The sequence below is a fragment of the Stegastes partitus genome, unplaced genomic scaffold (assembly GCF_000690725.1).
Source record: "Stegastes partitus isolate 25-593 unplaced genomic scaffold, Stegastes_partitus-1.0.2 Scaffold3676, whole genome shotgun sequence".
In the NCBI taxonomy this organism is placed as follows: domain Eukaryota; kingdom Metazoa; phylum Chordata; class Actinopteri; family Pomacentridae; genus Stegastes; species Stegastes partitus.
The window spans coordinates 19,865-39,490 of NW_007581407.1; the positions used below are offsets into that span (position 1 = coordinate 19,865).

General features: G+C 40.3%; 2 protein-coding genes across 2 annotated transcripts; both read right to left on the bottom strand.

Annotated features, from left to right (window-relative positions):
- Nucleotides 1–4,287: 4,287 nt before the first annotated feature.
- On the bottom strand, nt 4,288–12,955 carry surf4 (surfeit 4). Its single transcript, XM_008306501.1, has 6 exons — nt 12,765–12,955; nt 10,341–10,527; nt 8,985–9,061; nt 8,840–8,883; nt 7,856–8,042; nt 4,288–5,564 (listed from the first exon to the last, which is right to left on the bottom strand). The coding sequence occupies exons 1-6, from the start codon at nt 12,810–12,812 to the stop codon at nt 5,298–5,300; spliced, it is 810 nt and encodes a 269-aa protein (XP_008304723.1). The 5' UTR covers nt 12,813–12,955; the 3' UTR covers nt 4,288–5,297.
- Nucleotides 12,956–16,278: 3,323 nt separating this feature from the next.
- LOC103376135 (surfeit locus protein 2-like) lies at nt 16,279–19,204 on the bottom strand. The gene is made up of 6 exons (XM_008306502.1): nt 19,061–19,204; nt 18,722–18,873; nt 18,476–18,579; nt 17,224–17,409; nt 16,805–16,953; nt 16,279–16,676 (listed from the first exon to the last, which is right to left on the bottom strand). The coding sequence occupies exons 1-6, from the start codon at nt 19,133–19,135 to the stop codon at nt 16,587–16,589; spliced, it is 756 nt and encodes a 251-aa protein (XP_008304724.1). The 5' UTR covers nt 19,136–19,204; the 3' UTR covers nt 16,279–16,586.
- Nucleotides 19,205–19,626: the final 422 nt, after the last annotated feature.

A 19,626-nucleotide genomic window follows, 5' to 3' on the forward strand; every position in this document is an offset into this window, starting at 1 on the left:
TGTGAGTCGTCTGCTCTGGTCCTCCTCACGTTGCGTCACCGTCAACACGCTGAACCGCCTGTTGCTGCTTCATTCATTTAAAACAGGGGTGTCCAATCCTGACACATCTAAAAAACATCTAAAACATGCAGGATTGTGGCCCTCGAGGACCAGGATTGGACACCCCTGATTTAAAAGAAACCATGAAAAACACGGGCAACGCCACCACAGCACTATAAGGCAGGTTTAATAGTGACAGAGGTATTTATTTTATTTTATTAGAAGTAATAATAATCACACCAAATATGCCAATTGTGTAACTGAAAGGCTGGAAATTCTGTTCATAGCTTTTCACTGGAAGAAGAAGATGATAAACAAAAAATAAATGCTAAAATACAGTAAAACAGTATAATTTCATGGTCACATACAAGAATAAATGATTGTTTATAAAAAAAAAATACAGACATCTGATGTGTTTGCCTTTTCACAGCTAACATATAAATTCACTTGTTTTTATATATTTTAGTACATTACAGGTGCTGGTCATATAATTAGGATATCATGAAAAAGTGTATTTATTTCAGTAATTCCATTCAAAAAGTAAAACTTGTATATTGTATTCATTCATTACACACAGATTGATGTATTTCAAATGTTTATTTCTCTTCATTTTGATGATTATACCTGAATACTAATGAAAATCCCAAATTCACTACACCACAAAATTAGAATATTGTGGAAAGGTTCAATATTGACGACACCTGGTGCCACGCTCTAATCAGCTAATTAACTAAAAACACCTGCAAAGGCCTTTAAATGGTCCCTCAGTCTAGTTCTGTAGGCTGCACAATCATGGGGAAGACTGCTGACCTGACAGTTGTCCAAAAGACAACCATTGACACCTTGCACAAGGAGGGCAAGAGACAAAAGATCATTGCAAAAGAGGCTGGCTGTTCACAGAGCTCTGTGTCCAAGCACATCAATAGAGAGGCGAAGGGAAGGAAAAGATGTGGTAGAAAAAAGTGTACAAGCAATAGGGATAACCGCACCCTGGAGAGGATTGTGAAACGAAACCCATTCAAAAATGTGGGGGAGATTCACATAGAGTGGACTGCAGCTGGAGTCAGTGCTTCAAGAACCACCACGCACAGACATATGCAAGACGTGGGTTTCAGCTGTCGCATTCCTTGTGTCAAGCCACTCTTGAACAAGAGACAACGTCAGAAGCGTCTTGCCTGGGCTAAAGACCATAAGGACTGGACTGCTGCTGAGTGATCCAAAGTTACGTTCTCTGATGAAAGTAAATTTTGCATGTCCTTTGGAAATCAAGGTCCCAGAGTCTGGAGGAAGAGAGGAGAGGCACAGAATCCATGTTGCTTGAGGTTGAGTGTAAAGTTTCCACAGTCAGTGATGGTTTGGGGTGCCATGTCATCTGCTGGTGTTGGTCCACTGTGTTTTTCTTAGGTTCAAGGTCAACGCAGCTGTCTACCAGGAAGTTTTAGAGTACTTCATGCTTCCTGCTGCTGACTAACTTTATGGAGATGCAGATTTTATTTTCCAACAGGACTTGGCACCTGCACACAGTGCCAAAGCTACCAGTACCTGGTTTAAGGACCATGGTATCCCTGTTCTTAATTGGCCAGCAAACTCGCCTGACCTTAACCCCATAGAAAATCTATGAGGTATTGTGAAGAGGAAGATGCCATACGCCAGACCCAACAATGCAGAAGAGCTGAAGGCCACTATCAGAGCAACTTGGGCTCTCATGACACCTGACCAGCGCCACAGAAGGAGCCCCAACTAAGTATTGAGTGCTGTACATGCTCATATTTTTCATGTTCATACTTTTCAGTTGGCCAGCATATCAAGAAATTCTTTTTGTATCGATCATAAGTAATGTTCTAATTTTCTAGTGAAGTAAATTTGGGATTTTCATTAGTATTCAGGTATAATCATCAAAATTAAGAGAAATAAACATTTGAAATATATCAGTCTGTGTGTAATGAATGAATATAATATACACATTTCCCTTTTTGAATGGAATTACTGAAATAAATAAACTTTTTCATGATATTCTAATTATATGACCAGCACCTGTAATGTACTGTAAAATACTGTAATTTACTCCCCAAAAAATCTGCAAAATAACAGTTTAAAATTATTTATTTTGTCCATAGCTTATAACTAAAAGAAGTAATAATAATAATAATAATAATAATAATAATAACAAAGAAAAAAGGCAGTAAAGGTGCCAGATATGAAAACTGTTAAAAACTGTAAAATTCCATTACTTTTTTCCCCCTTTTTCCCCCCCTGTGATTTTAATGCATAATATCTGTAATATACCAAAAAAAGAAAATCTGTTAAATAACAGTTGGAAATTATTTACCATTTTCCAGTCCTTTATTTATAGATGTTTACGTCTCAGCGTTTTACCATTTTGAACAAGAATGAGGAATTTCTAACTGAATTCACCTTTTTATACCCAAACTTGAGCCTCTGAGCTCACTGGGCTTCTCTGAGAAGTCAGAAATGAATCAAGCACAACATTCAACCACTAAAATCTTTTTTTTTTTTTTTTTTCTGTTCAGGGATGCAAATAAATAACTATAATCTGACATCTTAATCAAGAAATAATAATGTGCTTTACTATTTCTCCCCCCCCCCATTTCATTTATATTTAAGCAGTGAATTTGAAAATTCCTGGACAACAGTAATCATTTTTTAGCATAAAAAACATAATTTTGGTTAAAGAGCTTCTACATACTGGTGTATTAACCATTATAGAAATGTAGGAAATGATTTTGGTAATTACCAATGCTGTTAATTTAGGGCAGCCCCATGTATATGGCACATAAAGATTAAAATCTGTGAAATAATTATTTAATTTAATAATTTAATGGTCACACATCAGAAAAAACAAATCCCTATTTTAAAAAATACATAATTTAATGTGATCATTATGTACAGTTTTGTGGATCTCATCCCTGCTCTAGAGATGAAGATCTGGCTGCCTGGTCTTCTGATAGAGTGAACGCAATAGACTTCACAACCTCGGCATCCTCTGGTCGCTCTGAAAAACTGCTGCAGAGGATTCACTCATGTTTGCTACTGCTGGCAATCATAGTAGTTAATGACTAATTAACTTAATAGCTAACAGCTAGTCAATAAATCATTACATCATAAGCATCCATCCACACATCCAATCAGATTTCTTTGAAACACTTTGTTTACATCACTGCAATATTTTCTCAAAATCCGTTTTTTTCCTTGTACAAGCGACTAATCAGAACAGTTCAGCTGTTTATTAAGGTTCACCTTTTAGAAAGTTCAGTTTATTATTTCAGGAGAACACAAAACTTTTCCATTTGATGCAATGATGCTGCATTTTGTTTCCTGTTTGCATCATGCAGTTTAATCGTACATAGCCACAATATTATACAATGCAGATTTATCTATCCATCCACTATCTATACACTGCTTAATCCTCACTAGGGTCACGGGGGGCTGGAGTCTATCCCAGCTGACTTAGGGTGAAGGCAGGAGATACCCTGGACAGGTCACCAGTCTATCACAGAAAGACAACCAAGCACACTCACATTCACACCTACGGACAATTTAGAATCACCAATTAACCTCAACATGTTTTCGGACTGTGTGGGAGGAAGCCGGAGAACCCGGAGAGAACCCACGCTGCACGGGGAGAACATGCAAACTGAAGAAAGATCCCAGGTGTCCCCACTGGAACGCAAACCGGCGACCTTCTTGCTGCGAGGCAATGATAGTTCCCAGGCGTCCTAAACATGTCATCACAATGTGTCCTAAAAATGATGAAATGCTCAGTTGCAGCAAACTTTTACCATTTTAGTCCATTAGAGGTCAGCATTTGCTCAAAGTCTCCAACATGACCACAAACTGGAGGCTGGATGATGCCAACATCTGGCCAATATAACACCTGCTGTTACTCACACATTTTTATTCTCGTGCTCTTTTCCTTTAGTGTAGCAAAATCAATTTACTGCCATTTTATAAGCAGCGGTGACATTCAACGGATCCTCATAAACTCTATACTTCATCTTCATTGTTGACTTCGCTGGTGGAGGATTGACATTCACTTGCTTCGCTGCTCCACCGTCGTCCTTCAGCTTCTGAGAACACGACGGTTAAAAAGTTGGACTGAGTCGGTCACTTCATATTTTTGAATATTTATTTCTTCGCCATGAACTTCCAAAATCAAAAAAACAAATGATCAAAAATACAATATAAACTTCTGAAAATCAATACACTGAATATCTTTCTCTTTTTTTTCCTTTTTTTTGTTTTTTTTTTTAGCTTTTCTTACACAGGGCAAAAAACACTGAGCAAAGACAAAGTCCAGGCGGCTAGTGACTCTGCTTAGTCCTCTTTGCTTTTCTAGATCGCAGAATATGGTGTTTCACAAACGCTGAGTCTCCCCCCCCTCCCCCTGCCCCTTATTATCCCCGATCATATACAGTTCACTAGTTAGGCATTTGCCAAAGACGTACAGTACAAAGTGCCCAATAACAAGTCCTGGAGCTAATAACTGTGTTGAAATTTTCAATCAAGCACGACTGCAATCCACCACTTAGTATACAATGTACACGTCCCAACCCCGAGTCGACTCCCCACGAACTAGAGTTGTCAGTCAGTTGAAGGTGTACCGATGTACGAGAGGCTAGGGTGCTGGTGGAGGAAGAAAAAAAAACAAAAAACAAAAAAGAGGGGAGATGAAACCTGGAGAGTCGAGGCGAGTTGTTGTCAAATCAGTGCCCAAAGTCTCAGGGCTGACGTTCCATGATCCGCTGGTCGCAAAAAGATCCACGGAGAACCCAAACCGCTGAGCTCCATCCAATTTGCCAGTTTCATTCAAAAAAAAAAATATCAATCTATGATCATGAATGGCATAACACCCATAAAATACAATGAATTATTTTCATTTATCTTCTGCACACAGACCAAATAAATTCTTTTCTTTCACTTATCATCCCTTAATTGTTTTCTTTGCACTTTGAAACACATGGGCACACAAGAAATGTTCTGAAAAAAAAAATCTGCTATTACTGTGTTCAACTTGGAGAGAAAAAAAAAAACAGCAGTTGGGTGAAAAACAGAAACAAACTGTCCATTGATGGCTGAGATGGTGTCTCTGGATTTGGCCAGATAAAAAAATAAAGAAAAAACAACCTGTGTACACTGGTGGAACTGGAGGAGAGGGAGGGTCTTTGTGTCCCGGTTGGTGGGGTGGGGGGAAGTTAGTGGTGCTGTGCAATCCTCTCACCTTGACCCCCCTTTTTTGCCTACCACTCTTTCTTCTTCTCATCCATGGACACTCCGCCGGGCCCGAGCGCCACCACCAGGAGCAGGCCGCCGATGACCGAGGTGGTCTGGAAGAAGTCGTACTTGAGGAAGTCGTGCATGGGTTTGTAGGCGGGGATGGTCCAGAAAGCGTTGAAGTAGACGTTGATGGCCAGAAGCCACACGACGAGGGTCAGCGCCGCCAGCTTGGTCTTGAAGCCGATGGCCACCAGGATGATGAGAGCGGTCCCCACCATGTTCTGCAGGATCTGTGGGGAAAAAGGCACAGTGAAAGGGTGGATGATGGCAGTTTGTGATTTAAAATGATCAAGAATAATTAACAAAATATACACAATATAATCTAGTGAAAGATCAATCAGTGGATCCCAGTATTTCATAAAGACTAAGCCTCTTGTGTACATTATAAAAATAGAAAACGAGTGGAGTGCTTCATAATTCACAACAAGACTTTGAGGCAGTTGTTCAGGATGTTTAGGTCAGATAACAACTAGGGGTGGGACTTTAACACTTTAACACATTCATTAACGCAAAAATAACGAGATAAAGTCCCACCCCTGATATACTTTAAAGCGTTAATTACAAATAATTAATTACAAAAAAAAAAAACACGTTAAAAAAATTAACGCATTTAATCGCAGTTTGCATCCAGACAACACAGAACATTTGTCAGTCCCCAATTTCATGGTCCACTGATCACAGTGATGCACAAGATGCGTCAGCGCTACGCTAACAACAACAAACATGGAGGAATCCGATGAGAGTGCATTGCTTGGACTGATGGAGGGTAAGTTTCATTTTAAAAAGCTGCCTGATGGAAGCCTTGACAGGAGCGTGGTTTTGTGCAACTTGTGCAAAAAAGAATTTGCATCCCACCGAAGCACATCAAGCTCACGGTACCACCTGAATGCGAAGTATGTTGCAGGGAGCACAGAAACCGTTGGAGCTGTTAGTGCTAGCAGTCCTGGATAGCGCCGAATTTTTTTAAACGCGTTATTTTTGTTGCAATTAATTAGTCATAGTTAATGCTTTAAAGTCCCATCCCTAATAACAACAAATCACATTCCTGACTGCCAACCATTTTCAACAACACATACTGGGTTTTAGTTTCCAAAGCCTAATACATTCGGACTGTCATTCAGTTTGAGATCTCTTTGTTTTAAAATATTCTAAATGATTTCCTATTTCACTATTTATATTATCCCTATTTCAGGCAACTACCAGTTTAAGTTTATAATGGCATCGCCTCAAAGTGAACCTTCTATTCTGTTTACAGCCTGAAACTGTCCATTAGATCAACTTACCATTATTTATATAACAATATTAAAATAACTACGACATTAGTCCAAAGTTCAAAATCTATCCATTATGATTTTATTGTTTATAGGTTTATTGTTTATAGGTGCAGGGACTGTACACAATTTAAAGCAATCACACTAGAGTTAGCTAGCAGCAAATCTGCATCTGCCATTCCTGGGCAGGAACACAACAAACAACCTCATAACAGTAAGTCCTCCACATAAAACACCACCAAACCTAAAAGTCCACCAATGAGAGATAATTAACAGAATCAGTACATACAAGAAATTAAAGGCGGTCATTGGCGGTAACAACTTTGCAACGACTTCAGCCAAACCTTGAGGCTGGTTTTAATCTCCACAAAGCTTCCTGAATCTCCAACGTTTTTGAGGATGTAATTTCACTTCCCCATTTTGACCAAAAGCTGTGTTGCTGAACTGGTACCTGGCCACCTCTAGTAATGCTCTAGTCCTGCCTGCATGGCCCCTGCTTGGGTAAATCAGACTTCCTCTGAGAGGAGGAGGTGCAGGATTATGAATAGTTTTAAACATCAGACATACATGGAAAAAATGGCTTTATATCCAATATTAATACTGACTAAGATACCTGACTTTTATTGGGTTTATGTCGATAAACCATTAAAAGTCTCTTGAATAAAAGTAACACACAACTTTACATTGTTTTTCTAATATCCATATTTGCTTGTTTGACTTGTTGATTTCAGAAGGAAAAAATGGTAAAAGCTGTGATGCTTCCTTGAGGCAGACTCAAAAATATAATGAGGTTCCTAAATTATTTTAAACCCAAGTACGAGTGTTAAAGTCCCAGCTTGTCACTATATTACTGTGTTGTTAAACTGACCAACCATAGGCATGTAACTAAATGTTCATTGTGATGGATTACACAATATTATCTACTTTAACATCTCCGCATCTCCACTGTAGTTTTGTACTAAAATAAATAACGGCTACCAGCTGGAGAACTACAGAAAATACTTGAAAGTTATGTTTAGGGTGTTTAATGTGTAGTTCAGTGGCTAAAACACGTAAAAGCACCTATATGGCTCCTGCATATTTAAAAACATCTTCTATCCAGAGCTGCCGACATGGCCAGTGTGATGTTGACCTAGATTTTATCAGCGTCCAATCAAATGTGGCAGCGAAGGACAACTTTTAAGGACAGGACGTCCATTTGTACGACCAGATTGCGGAACATACGGGTGCTCGGCTGCGTCAGAACTCACAGAGAAGAAGCTGGAGTCAAAGTGCAACAGGGTCATGAACATGAGCACCAGCAGCACTCGACCGCCCAGCTGCATGTACTGCTTCGGCGAGCTCTCTCCCATGGAGGGGACTCCAGCAAACATGCTCTTTCCTTCCGAGCGAGACTCAGCCAGCAGCAGGAGCAGACCTCCTCCGAGGGCCAGGTTTCTAGGGGAGGGGAAAGAGGGCGGTTATTTTTGCACGCCGTTGTCCTGACGAGCAGAAGAGTTAGCTGAAGCCGAACTGTAATCACCCGTTAACAATCACTCTATTGACTGAAATTATGCTCTGCAGCAGGGTTGAAACTACCTGTTCTGTTCTTGCCTGCTGAAGTGCTTATTTAGCTTGTATGTGTGGTTTTCTAACCCTGAATAACTTGAATGTTTCATCAATCACCACAACTGGAATCTTTCTATCTACTTGTTGATTATAGAACTGATATATTACATTATACTCTGACTCAATCCTAACAAACAAACAAACGGACAACAAACTAAAAGGACACAGAATGCATAAACAGGAACACTCAGGAGTAGCACTGCATTTAACAGATTTCTCTCCTGGCTGATGACTCATGCAGTCTGTCGATGTTTATAGAAATCACAGGTCTTGTCCACAGTGATTATAGTAATCGTAAGCGTTGGTGTCTCTGTGAAAACTGAGATGCTTTCTGATACGCTACGAGCAAATTAAAGTTGCAGCAACAAATGATTTTGTTTTTATGAATGACTAAGCTAGATCAAATTAGAAATAACAGATCAACAACAAGCTAATGGTATTCTTCTGACTCTGCACGCAGCCTCATGCCTTTTAAACTAATTATTTACATTGAATCAGTGATGACTATTTATGTTTGGAGGGTGGATCAGGTGGTGCAGTTAAAATCATAATATCCCAATAAACACGGCTTGATTGCTGCTGTTTGTGTACTTTGTCCGGTATATTTAACACTGAGTGACACTTACCTCATCAAAAATTTAAGGTCCCATAAAATGCTGTATGCAACAGTCTGGTGGGAGGGGGAAAAAAAAAAAGATGAAAACACACTCTAGGTCAAATACATGCTGCTTGTAAACAATAAAACTGTCAATGCAATACAGTTCTTCTCACCTGTAATGCTATGATGCCAAATAATCCGAAGCAGGCATACTGTACAAAATTTCTACTGAGGATGAGGACACAACCACCTGTGAGGACGAAGATTAAAGAGAAGTTATGGCTACAGACTGGAATGTTTTTCATTTTTATCATCTTATCCGAATTGATCGTAATTAACATTCTGATTAAAGCCACTTAAGTAAATGTATTTAAGTGAGATAGCTCGCGCTGTTTGTGCACATTTTGTCTTTTTAGTTTCAGGCCTATGAAGAGGATAGACACATTTATCTGCCAAGAGCTTATCGTTCTATTTGGCAGGCACGATGTGTAACAGGATAGGTCCATGGGTTTATAGTAATTACGCTCCAGTCTGGCTGCTACCTCCAGCAATGGAACCACATCAATCCTAAAAAAAAGAAAAAAAAATCCAACCTCACCTGTCTGGCTTCATTGATGTCTAGTTCTTACATGACAAGAATGGAACCTGACATCTACCTGACATGTTCTGCTCTTGCAAAAACAGCGCATCACCGACATAAAAAAATGCCCAGATTCAAACGTACATGGCCCGACTAAGAACAACGAGCTGATCTGTGCTCATGTGGTTTTCCTGGCTGGCTTCCTTCAACAAACTTCTAGAATCTGTGAACCCGAGTTTGTTGTGCTGCTTTTCTTTCGCAACTTTTCTGCAAACTGTAGATAAGATGTGGTTGAAGTGCACTGGGCTCTTTCTTTGAACCTATTCGTCCTTCATGATGAATCCGTTGCAAAGTCTCAGACTGAGGCGACTGAATTTCCATTTCCACTAAGATGCTGGTTTACTGGGTACACCCAGCTAAAGCTAATGCAATCTAATCCGTCAGTTTGGCAACACGGTATTTCTTCATGAACTGAACTGCTTTATAAAGAGGTAGAGCAGTTTCTTTTTTTAGCCAGCAGGGTAGACAGAATAATGGAAACACCCATCAGTATGAGTAAATACATCTGCATTGATAAGCACCACAAACTGTAGCCTCTAAAATGATCAGAAGCTTGAATCAGCACATCTCTGAAACAAATTCAATAAGTGAACATTATATTTTACTGAAGGAAGATTTATTGCAGGTCTGTCAGGGGTACTGAGGAAGCTTGCAACTGCATTATAGTCATGCATTTTGGCTTTCCTACTTCGAATAAGAAGGTCACTTGGCATTTTTTTTTCATCTCATTACGCTGCTAGCATCAAAAATCACACCTACTTCAGTGAGGTTATTTGACTTGCTCCTCTTATCAATGTCACAACTGATGTCGCCCACCTTTCAATGCAAAAACAACAGCAACACGTAATGTCCTGGCCCCCAAACCTGAGCACGTCTTCCATTCACTCACCCAGCTGTCCGATGAGGTTAAGCAGCACGAAGCACGTAGCCAAGAAGTAGCCACAGCTCCAGGTAGCCTCGATGTAGTCTCTCTGCTCATTCCACTGGAACCACATGCGGATCCCGTCTTCGAGGAAGGTGCTGATGAGACACAGACGTGCCAGGTGGGGCAGGTACTGTTTGGTTACCCGCAGGAACTAGAAACCAGAGAGGGTAAATTACTGACATGTAAAAGGATGATCTGATGGAAAGTTGTTGTTGCTGCGGTGACTCTGAGCCTGCATGCAACAGCAAAACTGGGAAACGACAAAACTCCATCACCAAGACATAAACTACTATAAAAAACAAATTCAGCAAAAGTCTTCCAAAGGACTGCTTTTAAAACACCCGTAAAACACTGATCTAGGAACAGTCCAACCGAGTCTTAACTGTGAGGGAAAGGAGGCTTGAGGGCTCCTACTAATTATCATTTACACTGTCAATTACAGGGGTGGGACATTTGAATGCAATTGTCATGTTACGTTAATGTCAAACAGCAGCCTTTTTCCAAAAGACTTTTCTTTTAATAAACAGGAACATCCTAAAATAAAAAAAAGCTGCTGCCACATATGGATCTCCTTGTAAAATAGCTCAACAGTCCCTGGAGCTATGGCAGTTAGGGCTGCTACCTGTGGAGCCAGTTTTTACTGTTTTAACATGTAACTACAACAAAGTGCGGACGAAATGTACACCAGCTTCAGCCTCTTTCCAGTCCCTTTTATCATCGTAGTCAACTCTTCTCTATGCAACATTTAAAACAACTAAACAGGAAGTAATAATCTATAAGGAGGAGTTATAAAAGGATACACTAACTGATCTGTTTCCCGGAAACAGAATGAATTGACCTTAAAAAGAGACCATGTGCAGGGTAGAAGTGCTGCTGTGGCCTAAATATCTCTAGACAACAGGGCTGTGGTTTCTTGTGAACATCCCAAAAGACTTCTTTTTTTTTTTTTTGGGCAAATGAACAATGCTGAACAAAAAGAACACGCCACCCTCGGCTCTTCTTTCAGAATTCATAGCCAGGGCCTTCGGGTACTACAGTGACACAGTGGGCAGCAGTGACCTGCCCCCCGCCCCGCCTCCTCGGCAGTCCACATCAGCACAGCCAGACCTCGGCAGCCTATCGGCGTCCACCAACTCCCACTATGACTGCTGTGAGGGACATGAATGGGCGAACTCGGAGCCAATCTGAACAAGCCCAGGGTTGCCGCAACAGCCTAGAAATAGACTAATCTGAAGTGTTATGTCTGAGTAAAATTCTGGCTATTAGTGAAGGATGGAGCCTTTTTAATGGGATTCAGAGAGCTTTATAGAAAATAAAATAAACAAACCAACTGTTGCAGGCATTTCTGTGGCTTAATGGCGCAATTTTTTACAACACACAGCACTCGTGATAGGAGTGTATAAATCAATTAGGTGCTATTAGATTAAGGAGGTGGTGCATTTTCAGGGATGTGGATGAGAGTTCAGGCAACGTCAGATGCCATAAACATACCCAGGAGTGACTTGATTTGTTTGATCTGACAGCAGTCTCCTAGGAGAACTACATATCTGCAAAAAAACAACACCAGCACAGATGTCTTTTATGAGCCAATAACTTCCCAAACAAAGATAAGGTTAGAAAATGGGAGAGAGAAAAAAAAAAATCAATTCTCTGGGGTGGGTTTTTGCAGTCTGCACACCAACATGGGGTCACAGGCAGACCTGAAATCTGAGCAGCCTGACAGTCACACCAGTAGGAATGAGCAGAAAAAGAGAGAATAGCAAGTACAGAAAAGCAGTCGTGGCATGTGAGACAAAGTGAAAGCAAGCTTCACATGCAGTTTATAGGCTGAGCTGGGTGGTGGGCTACTTCTTGCAAGGCCAAAATGCTCGATTGAAGAAAGTGTTGTTGAAATTTGAAGAAGCGATGAGCAATTAGGGTGCTAAGCATGACTAGTAAGTGTTAGCCCACAACTTGGTAGCTTAGCTGAGTGATTTCACAACTGTCTAGCCTGGCTGACTGTGCCCACTGTTCATAAAAAAAATCCGACAGGCTACAGACGTGCTAACTAGCTGGAATAATGAAGCAACCAAGCAAATGTATTTCTGTCTCAGCCGAATTAGTCACTGCCAGACGCCACATTGATTTTCGGTGAATTAATAATGCTATCAAATCCATCTTGGGAGACACATGACAGGAGCTGACATCTCCTGCGTTTATCAGTCAAACTAAAATAAAACACGAGTAAAACGGGCTAAATCACAGTCGAGTTAACGCAGTCGGTGAGCTATAGCGGGAGGCAGAAACACGAATTTAAACGCTGAGGGAACAGCTCTGTACAAACTAGTTAGCGGCTAGCATGCTAACAGCGGCTAGCCTTGTCAACTGGCGAGCTAAAGCCGAACTTACCTGGTCTGCCACGTCTTCGGCTGTGTTCATAAGATCCTCCTGCCCCATATTTGGCTAATATTACAATTTGTAATATTTAAGGCTTCGGCCGCAACACAGTCTCGGTGTGTTGGATTCTTCGCAGGCTGCGCTCAAGACTGTTCCTCCCCCCGTTATTTACTTGAAGATTTCCCCGATCGCCTGGACGCAGAGAAAAGGCCGCCTCCGCCCCACAATGCCCCGCGATTTGACGAGCGAGCCGGAGCCCCCCTACATGGTACTGCAACCGCTGCATGCCACGTATGCTGAACCGTGCAGGGGCTTGACACAGATACCCGGCATTGTTTACGGCTTTTGCACAAGTAAACAAGCGCAGGTTAGTGTTCCTCACCACACCTGATGACATCTTTAACTTAAAAAAATAAAAGCTCTCAGATGAGTCGGTGTGCCACTTTCCTCATGCAGCCATTATCTCTGTAGATCACAATCATCCATGTGAGATCGTACAGATGCTGACACTCCTGCCTGTTTAAAAGTCTGTATAGTGATTAAACTCATATTTATCTAACTATTACTACGACAGATAGTAAAAGATAAAAAAAAAATAGAGTGCAATTAATTTTATTTTTTATTGAATTTTATCAGCACATTATTATTATATTTTTTTAAAGAACACACTTCAAATATCATTCCTAGCAATTAAGTTAAAATAAGTTTTTTTAAAAAAGCTATACCTAGTTAACTAACTGTTAATTAAATGTCAAATGATTCAACAATGTATGGCCTTTACCCTAGTCAGGACTTGTGGGGCCTTTTGGACGCCAGGTCATGTGGTTTAGGTGACAGGTATTGTGTTTTTATTTTCATTTATTTATTTTTTATATATATAAAAAGAGGGACATTTGTCATGCATTTGGAAGCAAAAATCTACTTATCAGAAAATTTATTTAACTTAGTATAAAATTCTATAATAAATACCAACACATTTTTTACACATATTCTTTCTTCAGGTCCAATGAACCCAAAAGACCTTCTACATATGGCAACATTAAAGTCCTGAGTAATAATAATAATAATAATAATAATCATACATTTTATTTATATTGTGGTTCATATCAGAATCAGAATCAGAATCAGAATCAGAATCAGTTTTATTGCCAAGTAATTTTTACATCACCAGGAATTTGACTTGGTCCATTGGTGCAAAGAAGCAGAATATTTTCACAATCTCAAAGTGCTACAGGGTAAAACAAAAGTAATTATGATTAGTAAAACAGATTATAAAAACAGTCCAAAAAAAAGGAGAACCTAATAAAAGAGTTCAGCAAAATGCTTTTCTAAAAAGACATGTTTTAAGATGTCTTTTAGAATCATCTGTAGACTGTGGAGCCCTCAGGTGGTTACCTGAGGGAGGACGTTCCACAGCCTCGGGGCAGCAGAGAAAGAGAGCAGAAAAGGCCCAATCGCCCATAGGTTGGTTGGGCTTGGTTCTAGGGGACTTGGAGAGTGTTTCAATTTGTAGAACGGAGGGTACGTGAGGAGGCCTGGGGGGAGAAGAGTTCCTGAAAGTAAATGAGGGCGTGTTCATAAATGCACTGGTGGGTGAGGAGGGAGACCTTAAACTCAATTCTGAGTGAGGGTTAAAGTAATCACATTACTTCAACGTTGAACAGTAAGGTGTGTGCTCTTGTGTAAAAGTAAAAACTAACAGTTCACTCTTACTGTATTTAAAATAAAGGCCCCACAATAGGAACCAAATAAAATCAGTCAAAAATCAGCTACACTGAGATTCTTTTATTTTTTAATTACTTCACGTCTATTGTTATGTTTGAGGACACTCTCAGAGATATTCTCCCATTATTTAGAGATATTATTTCTCAGCTGATCTTTGAGGGATTGTGCAGCTCTACTTTTCTCTTTAAAACAACCCAGAGGTCATCTATTGGATGCAAGTCATCCAACATACTTCTCCAGGTCATGTCTTCACTTTTTTCTTCAGAAACTCTTGTCTGATTCTGGCAGTCTGCTCTGGATCATTATCATGCTGGAATATTCCTCTTCTGCCAAGTTTCCGCAGACTGGGAGTCATCTTGTCAGCTGGTATTTTGGTATATCCTCACGTATTGGTGGTGCCAGTTATAAACATCATCTCCCAGCACTCACCACATCACCACACTCCCTCCTCTGTTTTCCACTGTCAGGACCATGCATTTACTGTGGCAGTCCTGGCCAGGCTTTGTTAAATATTTGGGACCCATTTGAATCAAACAAATTTATCCAGACGATCATCTGACCAAAGAATGTGCTCCCAATATTCATACGTCTTTTGGTACATAAAGTTTCATTTTGCACTTGTGGGCCAAAGCACAAAGCAAGTTTTTTTTCTTGGCCACCATCCATAAAGGTTAAGATTATACAATATTCTTCACACTGTCTGGACTGTCACTGAAACTTGAGTTCCACTGATAAGCCCCCTGCAAAGTCTGAAATACTTCACCATCTGTTTTTCAGAGATAAATTGTGCAAGTAGGAGAAAAATCACTGCGGCTCTGATTAGCAGTACTACAGCTCATTCTACACCTCCTGATTACTGCTGTGACAGTGTTTCCGTTGATTTTTAGTTGGTCACCGATCATCCTTTATGCATTCTGAATACTTTCCTGTCTTCATGAAATCTCACAAAATCAGATTTATTTTTTTTAGTTCATCTGGCAAATCTTTTCCATGTGGAGTCACGATGTCATGATGCAGACATGAATGGACACAGCTCAGAGGTGTGCTCAGGTTTGTTTCAATGATGACAAGGTCTTAACTTTTGTGCCCATGATCACAGGTGTATTGACATTTGTTACACTGAGTTGCTACTTTGGGGGATGGATTCGTACTATAGTCTTGCTAAAGAATTTATTTTTGATTGTTTATATGAGGAAATACTCTACTTGTCAACTTAGAAATAATGCACTTATCCAGAGGTCATACATTTTTTTGTCATTTGATCTCAGTGGTAGTTGATGTTTATAAAAGTACCTTAATTCTGTTCATTGGCACATTTCTGTATCTGCATCTCTCTTATATCCATCCATCCGTTATCTATACACCGCTTAATCCTCATTAGGGTTGCGGGGGGGCTGGAGTCTATCCCAGCCGACTTCGGGCGAAGGCAGGGGACACCCTGGACAGGTCGCCAGTCTATCACAGGGCTACACTTAGAGACAGACAACCAAGCACACTCACATATTCTTGTAAATTTTGTTGACATTCTTCTATATTATATTTTCTATACTTGTATCTTCTTACATTTAATCTTCATTTTATACCCGACCATAATCATCTGTGTTGTCTTTTGCCTTGTTTACCCCCTTTGTTGAATAGTCATGCTGCTGTAACACCTGAATTTCCCTCGAGGATTAATAAAATCAGTCTAAGTCTTTAAGTTGGAAATGTAACATCCACACTTATGATATGCAAAGTCAATCTTTTGAGCTTTTTCTATGTGATGACTGCAATGACTGTTGGGAAAAAAAGGCCGACAATATTTGCAAATCCAAACAGAGTTGTATTTTGCATTTGACTGCAAACCAGAAAAGACAGCTTATCCATTCTAAATGATGGGTTAACTTTCACAAACACATTTCCCATGTCATGTAAACCAGCCTCGAAACTGTGCAACATCACGACATTAAAAATAGGAAATCTTTGTGAAAAATGTGAAACATCCGTGATGATGGATGTTTAAAGGGCAGCCTGGCTCAGACACTGATGTAGTCCTCCAAACTGGATGTCCATGTCACGTCCTGACACATAACCAGGTACAAAAATACTGTACAGAAATGGTTTTGCATTTTATTTTCCATTTTGCGCTTTGCCTTTTTTCTTGCGCCCTGATTTCCAGTGGTTATTTCGGAATTTCTTCTGAAAACCACCACCTTGAACCTGAAAGACAATAACATCTGTCAAAGGTCAATTCTACTCCAGCTCCACATTACAACATTTAATTTCTGCTAAATATCAACACTGATTTCAAACATAAATCTCATTCCAAATATAAATATATTACAGACCTTTTTGCGTTTCTGCGCCACCTGCTTGTCCACCTCCATGTCGTCCTCCTCCTCCTCCTCATCCTCATCTGTTTGAAAGTCATCTTCCTCTTTATCTTTTTCACCCTCCATACTTTCTTCTTCTGGGTTTTTTAAACTGAACATAGCAGCTGTGGGGACATGAGACACACTGTTACAGCACCATAACAGCGACAAGTTGTTTGATCAGTCTGCTTCTGCATACCCCGGTACAGAGGAGAGCCAAGTTCTGAAGCTCTTACAGCCACATAGACAGTATATTTATCAGACAAAATTCACTCGTGTGCTATTTTGCCTGATTAAACCCTGGATAGTCTCGGACCTCCTTGATACACAGTTGGATGCAGCTGTCCTAATAAATCATGACAGAAGTCAGAAGTGTGTGCGTGGGAGATACTGACGGGGGTAGAGGTCACTCATGCTGTCCTCTGAGTCACTGTGATCCTCCTCGCTGGACGACGGCTCCCACATGCTGTTTCCACGTTTCGAGGGCATCCCCCGACTGAACTCCTCTCCGGTGGCTTTGGGCCTTTTCTGTTTCATTCTGGCGGGAACGAATTCAATCCCCTGCTTCACACACTCTTCATCTAGATCAGGCATAAAGCAGACATGGAAATAATCAAGATGACAGAGTGCACTGACAAAAACTCACATCTGTCCACATAGTATCTTATATAGATTTCTACAGCTTTGGAAATAAATATTAGACCCCAGAAATCCCAGTTTTCTGCCTCGTCTTTAGCAGTTCTTGCTGTAGTCATATTGTGTTTTCTTCTTAAGGGTATAATTGACAGCTGATTCCTCTTTGTTAAGCACCAAGATGGCTGTCTTCTTGTTATTTTGCAATTCTTCTAGGTATGTTTTAGACCTAATTGTTTGGATTATCTGTTGACTTCACACATATAGATCATGCCCAAAACAACCATGAATCATAATGTTTTCAGCCATCTAGTGTGAATTTTGAAACTGTTACAGTTTATATAAAATATAACATATTTTTCAGCATTATTTGTTGCATGTATTGAATTAATATAAAACCACGTCTTTTCGAAGATGCTGTAATTATTTAACCAACGTGACAAAGTGCAAACTAAATGTTTATGGCCTGTTGTGTCTCATAATTATTTCCAAAGCTGTATGTAAGTCTGTCTTCCTCTCATATTGACCTTTTACTTCAACTCACCAGCATAGACATGGTTTCCCTATCTAAGGGGACAATGAGCAGCAACAGATATTAAAGCTCATCGAGAAAGACGGTAAAACTTTGCTTATGTCCGCTATGTGTACTTTACTGCAATCTGCATATTTGTGAGCACAGCAACATCCCAAACTATATCTTAGTATGTTGGTGAGAGTCGGATTAAAAACGACTGTGTTCAGTAGAAAACTGACAGTATTATCTGATAGCTTTGATTTCCTTCCTCAATGATGGGTAGTTTGGTTTTGCACAACATCCCCACTGCTCAAATGGCACAATATCTATAATCCACTGACTACTGGGTGGATATGTTAAATTTAGCACATCAGAGAAGCATGAACCAGTTAAGAATCAGCGCCAAGCCTCTGAGTCTTTCCTTTTTATCTTGAGAAATACTCTTGGTGAGAGATCGGCTGAAGAAAAGTGCCATGCGTGTGGATGAGGGATTCACTGACATTTGCCGAGGGCTTTCTTGAAGCGTTTCCCATTAACATGTCTTAAGACGTGGTGCGGCTGCCGATTGAGATGTCTGAGGGTCAGCTTGCAGAAGAGCTGATTGCTAGAAAACACACAAGAAACATTAGAGAGTTCTGATTAGCCTCTAAAATAATAATTTTTAAAAATCCTGGCATTTCATTGACAATCAGGGCAGAGAGGATTATCACACAGAAACACTTGTGGGCAACTAAAGGTCTCCTTACGGTTGCTTTGTGCTTGGCACGATGTGTGGCTCATACTGGCTGTAGTTGAAGTCTGCTGCTGCACTCAGTCTCTCATATTTCTTCGCCTTGGTGAACTTCTGCAGCTCCGTGAGGTTGCAAGGAAACTCGTGGCCGTTCAGAGTGCATTTGATCTGAAGATAAACAGATAAATGATACTGATGGTGATAAAAGTGGTAATCATTCAGTGGTTTTTAGTCTTTGGTCAACACATCTAGCCATCACAACACCAGCCTACCAGTAACATTAGCATACAGCTAGCATCACAATGCACGATTACAAGTGTTTTTCCTTTAAATGTGATGTAATTTGCGCGCTGACCTTTTTAGCATCTGTGAGCTGAAGAAACGGGTGATTAAGAAGAAAAGCTTGGAGGTCCGCAGGTAATTCATCCATAGCTCAGAAACACTTAAAAACAAGATTGTTAGCGTGCTGATCAGGTCACCTCCCGAAACAGTCCACACGTGGTTTGAGTGCGCCGACTGTTGAACGATCTTGGCGCCATCCGCTGATCAAAGCAGGGAAAGGCAGCTTAGACGAAATGATGAAGCTTTATCCTATCATCATGGCAGTTATCACACATGAACCTTTGATTAAATTAGTACAAATAAAAACAAATCAAGAAACGGTTTTGAGTGGTGGTAGCAGGGAAATAGATGAGATAAAGTGAGCAAAGAAAGGGGAACACGTGTAAAACTGCGCACAGTAAATCACAGACACATCAGTGTATTTTAATATGTGTAGAATCAGCTCTAGTGACTGTACTTTTTCGGCCACAGCATAAAAATACACGTTAATAGGCTCATGTCAGCTGCTCGCACTGAGTCCAGTCAGCTGACTGTCAGTTCCGAGTCAGAGAGGTGCCTTAGAAAGAAGAGCGCTCACTC

Excerpts from the sequence above, each read along its gene's own strand:
- surf4 (XM_008306501.1), bottom strand. The coding sequence starts at position 12,812 with ATGGGGCAGGAGGATCTTATGAACACAGCCGAAGACGTGGCAGACCAG. Across the intron at positions 8,884-8,984 it reads TTGGCATCATAGCATTACAG|ACTGTTGCATACAGCATTTT; the intron begins GTGAGAAGAACT and ends CCCTCCCACCAG. Across the intron at positions 5,565-7,855 it reads TTGACTCCAGCTTCTTCTCT|ATCCTGCAGAACATGGTGGG; the intron begins GTGAGTTCTGAC and ends TTTTCCCCACAG.
- LOC103376135 (XM_008306502.1), bottom strand. The coding sequence starts at position 19,135 with ATGGATGAATTACCTGCGGACCTCCAAGCTTTTCTTCTTAATCACCCG. Across the intron at positions 18,874-19,060 it reads AGCTCACAGATGCTAAAAAG|ATCAAATGCACTCTGAACGG; the intron begins GTCAGCGCGCAA and ends GTTTATCTTCAG. Across the intron at positions 18,580-18,721 it reads GTGCCAAGCACAAAGCAACC|CAATCAGCTCTTCTGCAAGC; the intron begins GTAAGGAGACCT and ends TGTGTTTTCTAG.